The 12,186-nt window shown below is 37.4% G+C and overlaps 1 protein-coding gene across 1 annotated transcript; it reads left to right on the forward strand.

The window, feature by feature from the left end:
- The first annotated feature begins 2,786 nt into the window (after positions 1-2,786).
- LOC145090540 (cysteine-rich receptor-like protein kinase 2) lies at positions 2,787-11,677 on the forward strand. Its single transcript, XM_079028695.1, has 8 exons — positions 2,787-3,233; positions 4,296-4,714; positions 4,825-4,944; positions 9,898-10,013; positions 10,155-10,362; positions 10,446-10,677; positions 10,752-10,905; positions 11,213-11,677. Exons 1-8 carry the CDS (start codon positions 2,851-2,853, stop codon positions 11,477-11,479), a joined length of 1,899 nt encoding a protein of 632 aa, XP_078884821.1. The 5' UTR covers positions 2,787-2,850; the 3' UTR covers positions 11,480-11,677.
- Positions 11,678-12,186: the final 509 nt, after the last annotated feature.

The raw sequence follows: 12,186 nt of genomic DNA on the forward strand, positions 1-12,186 counted from the left end.
ATGAGAATATTGGGGTGAATCAGTTTGATCTGCATCGTACCTCATGAATAGAACCCCATCTCGGGTTATCGATTTCCAAACAACCCTTAAAAAGGTCCATGAACTCGTATCCGCTCCAACTTATCCGAATTTTGAACCAAGGGTATTTGGGTGTACAACATATGTACACCAAAATACAGGGAAACTAGAACCTTGGGTTGTCAAATACATGTTCATTTGTTATGCAAACCTTGAAAAAGGTTATAAATTTTATGACCCTGAAAAGCAAAAAATGTATATTACCAGAGATGTCGTGTTCCATGAAAATATTCCTTTCATTTGTCATGAGTGCTCCCTTCAAAGGGGAGAAAATAGTAAACACTTATGATTATGAAGAAAACACTCATGACCACTTCGAGCAAGAAAATAACTCGAGTGAAGACGAACCATTTACTGAACCGACCGAGGAATTAGGCACAACAACTTCAGACGATGTTCACGAATCCAGTTTGATTGTGGGAGAAATCAAAGAGCCTCATGAAGATTTAGGGTCACTAAACTCCACCCTACGTGATGATAGCCCGCAAGAGTCTCCTGAGGTAACATCTATTCCTTGTAATGCTCCTGAGCCCTCTATGTTATAATAAAATAAACCCAAATACCTGAAGAGATCGAACAGAGGAATTCTTAGAAAACAGTACCAAGCTGATCTCAACACGAAAGCTAAATATCCTATCAACAACTATGTATCATCACATTGGTTGTCTGAATCTCATGCTCTCACAATAGAACAACTTTCTTTTGCTCCCATACCATCAGATGTTCAAGAAGCATTAACAGACGAAAAGTCGAAGAATGTTATGAATGAAGAAATGAAGGCCTTGCAAAAGAATCAAACTTGGGATCTTGTGACTTTTCCTCGAGGAAAGAAAATTATAGAATGTAGGTAGATATACTCCATCAAACTCGCAGCACAAGGCAACATAGAAAAGTACAAGGCTAGAGTCGTAGCGAAAGGATACACTCAGAAACATGGGATCGATTATGGAGACACCTTTGCCCCCATAGAAAAAATAACCACTATTCGTATTCTCGTCTGTATAACTGCGAATCGAGATTGGCCTTCAAAACAATCTGATGTGAAAAATGCTTTCTTAAATGAGCATTTGGAAGAAGAAGTGTTCATGGATCCCCCAAGACTAGAATGCAATGATCAAGTATGTAAGTCAAAGTAGGCATTGTATGGCCTAAAACAGTCTCCTCGGGCATGGTTCCGAAGATTCTCAACCCTTATGAAAACAAGTGGCTATAAACAAAGTGATGCTGACCACATTTTGTTTGTTAAACACAAAGGTAACAATGTAACTGCCCTTATTATCTATATCAATGATATGGTAGTTACAGGTAACAATCCAGACTAAATAACAAACCTCCAAAAGATCCTTGAAGCAGAACTTGAATTGAAAGATCTTGGATACCTAAAGTATTTTTTAGGTATTGAGGTAGTTGGATCAATACATGGGATTTCTATGTGTCAAGGGAAATATGTTCTAGACCTATTCACATAAACTGGAATGTTGGACTGTCGACCATCAGACACTCTTATAGAAATGAACCACATACTAAATATGTATTCAGACCAAACACCAACAAACAAGCAACGATATCAAAGGTTAGTGGGAAAACTGATATAACTCTCTCACACTCGAGCCGACATTGCTTATGCTGTTAGTGTAGTGAGTCGGTTCATGCATTCTCCAAGCGAAGATCATATGAATGCATTTCTTAGAATATTACGATATCTGAAAGACTTCCCAGGAAAAGGTCTATGATTCAATAAAAATCAATGTCAAGGAATAAGTAGTGGTTATGCTGATGCAGACTAGTTTGAATATAGAGCAGATAGGAAGTCTACATCATGCTACTTCACATTCGTAGAGGGAAATCTAGTCACCTAGAGAATTAGAAAAGTAAAAGTGATTGCCCGATCAAGTGCTGAAGCTGAATACAGAGAGATGGTTCACGAAGTGTGTGAACTACTGTGGATTAAACGAATTTTGAGAGATATTGGAATTGTTCAAAGTGACCGAACTTGATCGCCACTTCATCAAGGATCACCTTGAAAAGAAAACAATTGGTCTCCCTCTTGTTGCGTCAAAAGACCAACTTGCTGACATGCTTACTAAAGTCATATGTGGGAGAGTTTTTCAAAGCTCTCTTAACAAGCTGGGAATGATTGATATTCATTCTCCAGTGGGAATGTTGTCGAGAGCTTCCCTATAAAGATAAATATGAGATTTATTCACATTGATCCTCTCGTATCTTATATTTTCTTGTAATTATTTTTCCTCTTGTTATAGGATTGTTTCCTTTTTTTCACTTTAACTTTGTGTATAAATTGGGTTTTTCGCCAAGAAGATGAATATACAGAATATCAGAAATATTGCTCTCTGTTTTATAGTTTTGGCTATTTTTTGATGCATACTTTTATAAACGCACCGTTAAATGAGAGTATTTTTTTGATGCCATATTTGTTAATGCAATTCAATACTCGTATCAATTAATCATTTTAACCGCAACAACAAATTGTTTTTGTACTAGTGTATTATCAACCTTTTGTCACAATGAATTAACCACATCAATTGGTTTTATGATTATTTTCCATCTTTTTCTTTCACAAATCGTAATTTGGCAGCGCATTTTTGTTAAGTTAAAAACATAAAATGTGATACAGCGGTGTTGACTTAAATATTTCACATTTTCCCTTAAATTGACTATTTATGGAGCTATACCTATCTTCTCTCTGCGGTATTATTCATATAATCTAGCAGACACGATCACAGGAGAGCAAATTAAGAGGGGAGAAACAGGATGCCAGCTTTAGTGGTGGCCGTTCTAATTGTATTAGTAGTGGTTGTGAAGGTAGGAGTTGCACAATCCATCACCAACGACAGCAATACCAACACGCCCGTTAGATTTTACTGTGGCAGCAATGATGCGATGTCTCCTACAAGTTTTTCTAGGAACCTTCACTCTTCGTTTTCTCAACTCAGAAGCCAGTTGTCAAAAGCTGGTGTTTATTACGCCAGAGCCCAGAACTTGGAAAACGGGGATGCTGTGTATGCACTCGCCCAGTGCCGGAACTATCTCTCAGCAGCCCGGTGTTTGGATTGCTTTGATGTATCCGTATCTGTAGTTGAAACATGTGGTTCTGCGAATGGTGCTACTGTCTATCTCGATAACTGCTTTCTCAGGTGAGTACTATTCTTTCAGTTCTTTTTAAATTATTAAATAAAATAAAATTGTTTTTTCTTTACGAGGTTCTGTTTGAGATTTGTTTATCGATAATCATTGTTTTCAGTTGTCATACATAGCGGGTAATGCTAAGTTATTGTACTAAAAAAAGCAATGTTAATCAAATGTGCAAGAAATTTAAAAGGATATAATACAGTTCTTAATTATTATGTCCACGCGTTGTACATACTACACATATTGTTTATTATATAAAAATCTCTAATTGTAAAGTTGACATGCGCACGTATCAATCAGTGTACATGAAATAGACGAATATGGTGAATTATATATTGGTCAACGTTCAAATAGTCATTAAATCCACTAGCAGTCATTATTGATTGTGAGGGGTTTTAAATATAAAATTCTAGTCGTATTATACGTCTGTTTCAACCATTAACTTATGAACAAACATATATAGTAAATTAAGAACCTTTCTCTTGGTGGTGTAATAGCAAGTAAAAGAAGGATGTACTTATAAATTTCCTTATACATAAATGTAAATCTTTTTGGAGATTTAAAATATGTCTTCTCATTTTTTCCATCTTTAAAAATTAAAAACTATTCACGATATATCTATAGACTAGTGTTTTGTTATAAAACAATTTAAAGAAGATTATAGGGAACCGATAGGAAACCGAAGACTAGTGGTTAATTAGTTAAAAAAGTGGGGTCTTGTGATGGCATATTGCAACGCTGGCTAAGGGTAAAGCATTATAGATTTAATTACTATTTTTACCATAACTGAAAAATTGCTCATCAAATGATATAAATACAATACAACAGGCCTTGACCCGACATACATATACAAAGAGATTCGTCCTAACTGTAAATATAATACATATATTAATAGTAAGATTTGTCTTTCATGGAGAGGTAACAAAGTTCAATCTGTTATCAATAAAAATTAATGATATTGTATTTATCGCTAATAAATTCAGAGTTTTATATTTTATCAATTAGTTTGACAGAAGATTCTCAAGTTTTTGTATATTTTTATTGATACATCTTTTATGTTGATTAAGATTTGAGAACTACGACCAATTTTATGATGACCCAGAAGGTAGTTTAGATGCTTCTATCGCCCCACTAGGAATATGTGGTAATGAGTCAACATCTCAGTCAATAACAACCTTCAATCAAGCAGTAGAGGACTTATTATCAGACATTCGAGTTGCTACCCCAAGAAGTTCTGATTTCTACACAGCATCTGAAAGGCAAGTTGGTGACAGTAATACTACACTATATGCAATTGGACAATGTGTTGAGAATGTGAGCCAGGTAATTTGCAAAGACTGCTTGAGTACATCATATAATAGCTTATACAACTGTCTTCCTGCTGCTGAAGGAAGAGCTATTAATGTTGGATGCTTTATGAGGTATTCCGAGTTTCCATTTTTTCAAGATAACCAGACAATCAACCTCATACCTTTACTAGATGAAGGTGAGCACTTTCTTAATTATATGTTAGCTTTGTTTAAAAAACTCCATGTTTACAATCTTTTTAGCTCTATAACAATATTGAGAATTGTATTGGGTCAATTTGTGTCACAGTGAGGTCAAACATATTTGGCATTATCATTGGAGTAAGTAGCAGTGTAGCTCTTCTTCTGATTATAATTGCTTTATCCTTGTGGTATCGGCGATGGAAAAAGTTCAAGGCTTTTAGAGAAGGTAGTATTTTTAACATATATATTAATTCCTATAAAACTTACTATATATGAGTCATTTAGTGAATCTTATAATAGTTTTATGTGACTAGATCTCTAGTTTGAACCTTCACATTAATATCATGGTTCAATTACTATCCTGATGCATTCACATACACATACTCTCTCTCACATCTGGATATGCATGTGTGTCTGTGTGGGAGGATGTTAGGGATAATTTGGTAGATTATTAACCATTTTATTAGATTTTACTGTATGTATAAGGTTTATGCGGCCCTAAAACATCTGTAATCTTGTACATATTTTGATTGATGAGAAGGGATTACTTAGGAGAAATATTATTATTAGCATGGTATATATCAAGTTTCTGACATAGTTATTGGCCTCCCTTTTAACCAATGTGACCTCCTTCTTCCTTTCCTTTGATCCCTTATCTTCTCCTATACTATGTCTACTTACAAAATGTTGGTGATTTTAGTGTCACCATGTCATTTTAAGTAACTGGAACTAACATGTGAGCTAAGGGGCTTCATGATTTGTATTCTAATACATGTACAGGGTTGTGCGGAGTGCACGCATGTATAAGATCGAGTCAGAAGTTGGTTAGACGACTAGTCGGGGTTCCGGGGGCAGCGCCCCCGGGTCCGGGGTTTCCAAAGGGGCAGCGCCCCTAGCGGGGTCCAAGGGGCAGAGCCCTTGGCTCGGGTGATTATGGTAAAACTAACGAAACTCGCTAGTTTTTGGTAACTCTAATCCGAAATAATATTACTTGCTTCCAAAGGAAGTAATGACGGCCCAACCCTAATGAAACCCTAATCGTGTTTAGTATATAAACAACTCTTCCTTTCCAGAAGATGTACGTTCTTTAGCTCTCGTTTTTCATCCCACATTCACAGAACCCTTTAGCATAATAGCTTACGTTTTCTGTGCCTAGAAACGTAGGTGTCCGCTTGGATTATCCTAGGCTGAATTTCTTGTAACCCAGGCATAAGGTAGAAATATCAGTTCAGAAAGTGATATCATGATCCAAGCGGGTATCCAGATCTCCACCGCAAACCCTAATTTTCCTAACACAAAACCCTATAGAATTACGAACATTAAATTGTACATTCTTCTCATTCTAGATCAAGATCATCTAAATAGTGATGCATGGTGAGAACGTTATGAAATCCATTGTAATGGATTTGGTGTCTCTGGTCAACCAAGCTCCATAAAACTATGCTAAATCTGAATGGAATCACATTGTTTCTATTGTAAAGATTTGGATCTACAATACTATCTCACATTCTCTCAGTACAACAATAACAGCCTATTGCGACGACACTTATCCCGACGACACGTGTCGTCGCCACAAGTACACCTATACCGACGACTAGTTGTCGCCATAGCTTTTGAAAACTTTGACTAAATTACTTTGACTCGGACCTCTGTTCCGACGACTTGTCATCGGTACAAGTTTGGCGGGAATGACAAAAAAATGCGCGGTATCCTGAAAATCTATGCCAACAACATGTCGTCGGTATAGGTATAAAAACATATATTTTCCATTTATTTTTATTTCATGTGCAAGAAAATCAAAACGACGTAGTTTTTTTATGCTATACCGACGACTAGTCGTCGCTATGACACGTGGCGATCCGCGTGAAAGGGCTATCCCGACGACATGTATACCGAAGACACAATTGACCTATGTTGACACGACTATGTCGACGACTCTATCCCGACGACAGGGACGACCTGTCATCGGCATACCATATACCGACGACTTGTCGTCGGCATAGGGTCCGAATTTGTCATTACCATAGGGTGTTAATGTTATAGTGTCTCCTATAGATGAATCAGAAGAAAAATGTATCTAACGAACAAGATTGTAGAAACCTTGAAACCTTGTTTAGAGACAACTATGCCAGATACCAAATGGCAATGAACTTTGCAACATTGTCACCGAATGCTACAGTAATATCAAGGCTATTACTGACCTACTTGATAATATTGATGCATCCTACCCAAAAACAATATAGTGTCATATACCATCAATGCCCTCTCTCCAAAGTTTGACCAAATCTCCAATCTTATCCACCCCTGTTCACCTCTATCCACGTTCTTGGAAGCTAGTTCAATGATGCTACTTGAAGTGCAAAAGAATGAACAAACTGTATAGTTGAAATCTCCATGCAACTCATTCAGACAACTCACACTCTCCTACTATTCTAGTTGTTGAAAACCAGCATCATATTTTTCATAAAGTGGTGGCGGTAATATATATTAGGACAACGTCCATGGCGACCAATTTCTTTGATAGCAGCCTCTGGTCAACAAATTCAGGGGTACAAATGGTACCCATGTGCTCATCCTCTGCAACCGCTAGTCGCTACTAGGCTAACACATCTTTACCAGGGGGTCTTGCATGTCTACACCAAAACCTCACTATGCCTCGTATGCGACAACAATTCAATGGTAACTGGATTCACCCCCAATGTCAACCATTTTTTGGAACTTTAGCCTTTGAACAACATAATTCAACCCAATCAGCAAGCTCTCAATAACAAGCACATCTCTTGGCCCGATTGACATGATTTCCTCCACCCTGACCTTGGTTTAGTAACTCCCAAGATCAAGCAACTTCTTTCCATCGATGTTTAATGCCATATCCTTAAATGAACAACATAATAGCAATTGATACATGGATTTAGGTGCCTCATCACATCTTCACATAAACTCATGTATAACTGGTTTCTATAAATACCATGGGAGACACTATTCTTTCACATGCCCTATAACATCCCAATAATTTCAGCAAGTTTAAACTTTTCAAAACAACCAATTTATTAACAAAAGTGTTTACAAAAACATTGTCTCCAAATGATGATTTAAAATCAGAGTCTCCCAAGATCCAATCGGTTGAGAAATGAAGGATGTGTACGGCCATGCCTTCGCCTTGCCACAAATAATCCGAAAAGCTTGAAACCATAAACAAAATTGTAAACACAAAGCTTACAGATTTCCCCCAAAGTACCAGCACATAAACAACAACATGTATCGGGTCCACAGCTAAAAGACTGGATTACCCCTGAGCCCACACTATGAGTCTGGCTCACCAATCGGGCCCACAACTCATATATGGCCTGCTCTTGAGCCCACAACATAAGTCTGGCTTGCCCCCGAGGCCCACAACTTATGTCTGGCTTGCTCCCTACCCAATCAGTCATCAGACTGAAAACCAATGTTCATCCCTCAGTACGAATATGGTATACCAATCGGTCCTCAACTCGTATCTGGAATGCTACTGAGCCCTAGGGATGTCAAAAAGTTTCGTGGGACCCCATTCTCGTGGGGCCCCCGTCCAGTTTGGGGGAATTTTTTTTAAAAAAATCGGGGGCGGGGACGGGGGTGGGGGCAAGGTTAAACCCCGTTTTAATTTCGGGGATGGGGCGGGGTAGGCAATCCCGTCCCGAAACCCCCATAAGACCTCGTTAATAAATTACACATATATTTACATATATTAGTTATATAAACATAATAAACAATAGCATGATTTTTAGCTTCCAAAATTCATCAAAAAACATGTTTTTAAGTTGTTAGTATAATGTTTTTAAGATGCTATAACTTTTTTTTAAGATGTAAAATTCTACTATAAATAGTTATTTGTTACTTAAAAATAGTTTCTTTTAGCCTAAATAACTTCTTTTAGCCTAAAAAAAAGGTAGCCCAAAATCAAACGGGGGCGGGGCGAGGGGTAATAAAGGGGATTCGGGGGCGGAGGTAGGAAGGCTGAACATTTCGGGGGCGGAGGCGGGGGATGCACTCCCCGTCCCGTTTGCCCCCGTTAACATACCTATTGAGCCCTTTGTATGAGTCTGACATTCCTTACCTGGCCCTCAGCTCATATCTGGATTGCTCCAATACCGTCATTGCCCACAGTACAAGTCTGGCATACCAAACGCGTCCTCAACTCGTATCTGGAATGCACCTAAGCCCTAGTATGAGTCTGGCATGCCCTACCCGGCCCTCAACTCATATTTGGAATGCTCCAGGGTTTGTTGGCTACATCACGAAGCAGTACAACCTCAACCCAACACAATATGCCAACAAGTAACAAACATATACATGTAATAATGCACACAGAAACATGGGTAGTCCTATTGATCTACCAGACTAGCATATCAAGACTAGCATGCATATTTATTCCACACTCAGCATATCGACAATATTAGGTTATCAAACCAATGGGCCGACCTTGGTGCCTTCGACCCGAAAATATAGTGAGGAAAAATTCACCTCGCACTGCCGAATCATATAGATGATCCCTGGTTGCTGGCTAACAGATCCCCGAACCGCCAATATCAAGACCACACCCCATCAACAGCTAATCCCATGAATAATTTATGACTGAAAATCCGCTAAAATCCACGCGCTATCAGATACCACAATGGCAACCCATCAACATCTAGCCCTTGACTCACATTATGAGTCTAAATTATGGTAAAAGACCTTTTTACTCTTCCTCAAGTTTGGCCCAAATCCAAGGCCCAAACTAGATGACCAAAGGCCCAAATCCAAAATAAACATTTAAGGACCAAATATGGTCAAATTTTTCAAATTCGGCTCAATTCCTTTCGTGGGCCTGCTCTCAAGAAGTTCCAACAAGACACAACAACCTAACCATGAATTCAATTCAGATGGCCCAATATGGTCCAACACAATCAGGTCTAAAATCAAAGCCCAAACGATATATAGAGTCCAAGTCTGCCGAGTACGCGGGGCGTACTCAGCCTGTACGCTCAACGTACATCATGGAAGGCTTGTACGCACAACGTACATACTTGTATGCCAACGTACTCACCAGCCATAGCTTAAGTGAAATTAGTTTATTCGATGTATCCTTAATTTATATCTTGTTTTGTTTCTTTGATTGCACCCACTAATCAGATCTGCTCCTATACATGTGATTCTTTAGATACATTGGAGTTGAAAGGCGCAAGAAGTTATAGTTACCAAGACTTGAAAAAGGCAACTAATAATTTTAGTGAAGAGTGTTTAATAGGAAAAGGTGGTTTTGCCGAAGTATTCAAGGTAACAAAACTCTTAAATTACGCATCAGGCGCTTATAATTTGAGGTGTATTATCTCTTGCACGGGATACATAATTTTTATCTTTCTAATTTATGGACATGAGATAATTAACCTAGTATAATGTGAAAATAATTGTCTCCAGGCCACTGTAGATACCGGGGTGGTAGTGGCTGTCAAGAAACTCCATGTGGGGCAAAGAGCAAAAAAAGAATTTGAAAATGAAGTAAAGCTTATAAGTAATGTTCGTCACCGAAATCTTATTCTACAACTAGGATGGTGTATTGATGGGCCTGAACTACTCCTTGTGCTAGAATACATGCCCCATGGAAGTCTAGATAAGTTCTTATGGGGTACGTTTATTATGTTGACATATGGATATAATTATTAACATGATGATGAAAAAAATGCATCACTTATAAATTATCATGGATAGGTGAAAAAAAGGGATCTCTAAATTGGAAACAACGGTCTGATATTATCTTCGGGATTGCAAGAGGTCTCGCCCATCTACATGGAGAATTCCATGTCAAGATCATTCATAGAGATATAAAGTCAAGCAACATTCTCCTTGACGACGAATTCCAACCAAAAATTGCAGATTTTGGGTTGGCTAGGTTCCAACCAGAGGATGAAACCCATGTTAGCACCCGGTTTGCTGGAACTATGTAAGTTTCTATTTAAGTTCTACTACTATAGATCCAGTTGATTATAATATAATTCATACTAAATTATATCATAGGGGCTACACAGCACCAGAATATGCAACCCGTGGACATTTATCGGAGAAAGTAGACACTTACAGCTTTGGAATTGTGGCCCTTGAAGTCATTAGTGGCTGGAGGTGCTGCGACGTGAACTATAGTGGGCCTCAAATGAAATACCTTCTTGATCATGTAATCTATACTTGGAAATTCAGCATTACTATATACTTACTACTTTGCAAAAGCATATGGATTTTAGTCGAAATAGTGTATGTGATTATATATAGCTACATGCATGGACTTTAATTTAAAGCTTTCCTCTTGAAAAGGAAGAAGCATGATATTTTACAAGTTATTTATATAATAGGTTCATGATAGATATATGCACTCTTCTATTATACACTTGCGTAAATGTCAAGTAGTAATCGCCTTCATACGTTTGCTATTTTCTTTAGTTGTGACTTACCACTTTTTTTCTTCATGGTCTTCTGGATGACAGGCTTGGAAGTTATACGAGGAAGGCTTACATATCAAATTGATTGATGAAGCCTTATATCCAAATGAATATGATGAAGAAAATGTTATGAAGATTGTGGAGATAGCTCTAATGTGCACTCAGTCACCAGCTTCTTTAAGACCCACCATGTCTGAAGTTGTTTTAATGTTGTCCAGTGGGCCAACTTTGGGGCAAAGACAAATTTTTCGGCCTACCTTCATTGATTTCGATAGAAGAATTCACATAGGTGGATTTTCAGAATGCCCATGATAGAAACGGCAACTTACCAACGTAGACAAATACAGTTAAAAGGCAACAGAAGTAAATTACGCAATGGAAGGACAGTACTCTAGTACTCTGAGTCTGAAATTTTCTTCTTCAATCGTGAACTTGATAATATTCAAATACTAAAATTATATGAAATATTTGACATATTCGATTAATAACTGACTATTTAACTTGAATAAATATTTCTTTTTAATTAGTAACCATTGTATAAAGTAAATGAAAGGCGCAAAAAGAAGAGTTTTTTTTTTGAACAACATTTTTTTATTAAAAAAAGGAGGGCCCAATAGGAGCGGGGCAAAGAGAGTAGAAAGCCTAAATGAAAAAGACCAAATATGATCGCTACATAGGGTTTTTATTATAAAAGCCCTTAATTTTATACAAAATATCTGACTATGTCATAAGCCCGTTTTTTGATGTGTTAAAACCAAAAAATACCGGAAAGTAGGTTCATTTTTGCCCCAATCCCGGCTACAACCGGTTACAGAACATAGGAGGCGCTAAGTAACACAACATAGGAGGCGCTAAGTAGATGTTTGTAACAACGTAAATTTCAAAACAAATTTTTCACTTTTAAAATTTATAATTTCGTTCATAAACATTCTCATATCTCATTGTAACACATATCAAATCCATAAAATATATATATATATATATATATATATATATATATATATATATATATATATATC

The sequence above is a fragment of the Lactuca serriola genome, chromosome 2 (assembly GCF_051521515.1).
Source record: "Lactuca serriola cultivar US96UC23 chromosome 2, Lser_US96UC23_V15, whole genome shotgun sequence".
Lineage (NCBI taxonomy): Eukaryota > Viridiplantae > Streptophyta > Magnoliopsida > Asterales > Asteraceae > Lactuca > Lactuca serriola.

Excerpts from the sequence above, each read along its gene's own strand:
- LOC145090540 (XM_079028695.1), top strand. The coding sequence starts at position 2,851 with ATGCCAGCTTTAGTGGTGGCCGTTCTAATTGTATTAGTAGTGGTTGTG. Across the intron at positions 4,945-9,897 it reads GTTCAAGGCTTTTAGAGAAG|ATACATTGGAGTTGAAAGGC; the intron begins GTAGTATTTTTA and ends GTGATTCTTTAG. Across the intron at positions 10,906-11,212 it reads TGAAATACCTTCTTGATCAT|GCTTGGAAGTTATACGAGGA; the intron begins GTAATCTATACT and ends TCTGGATGACAG.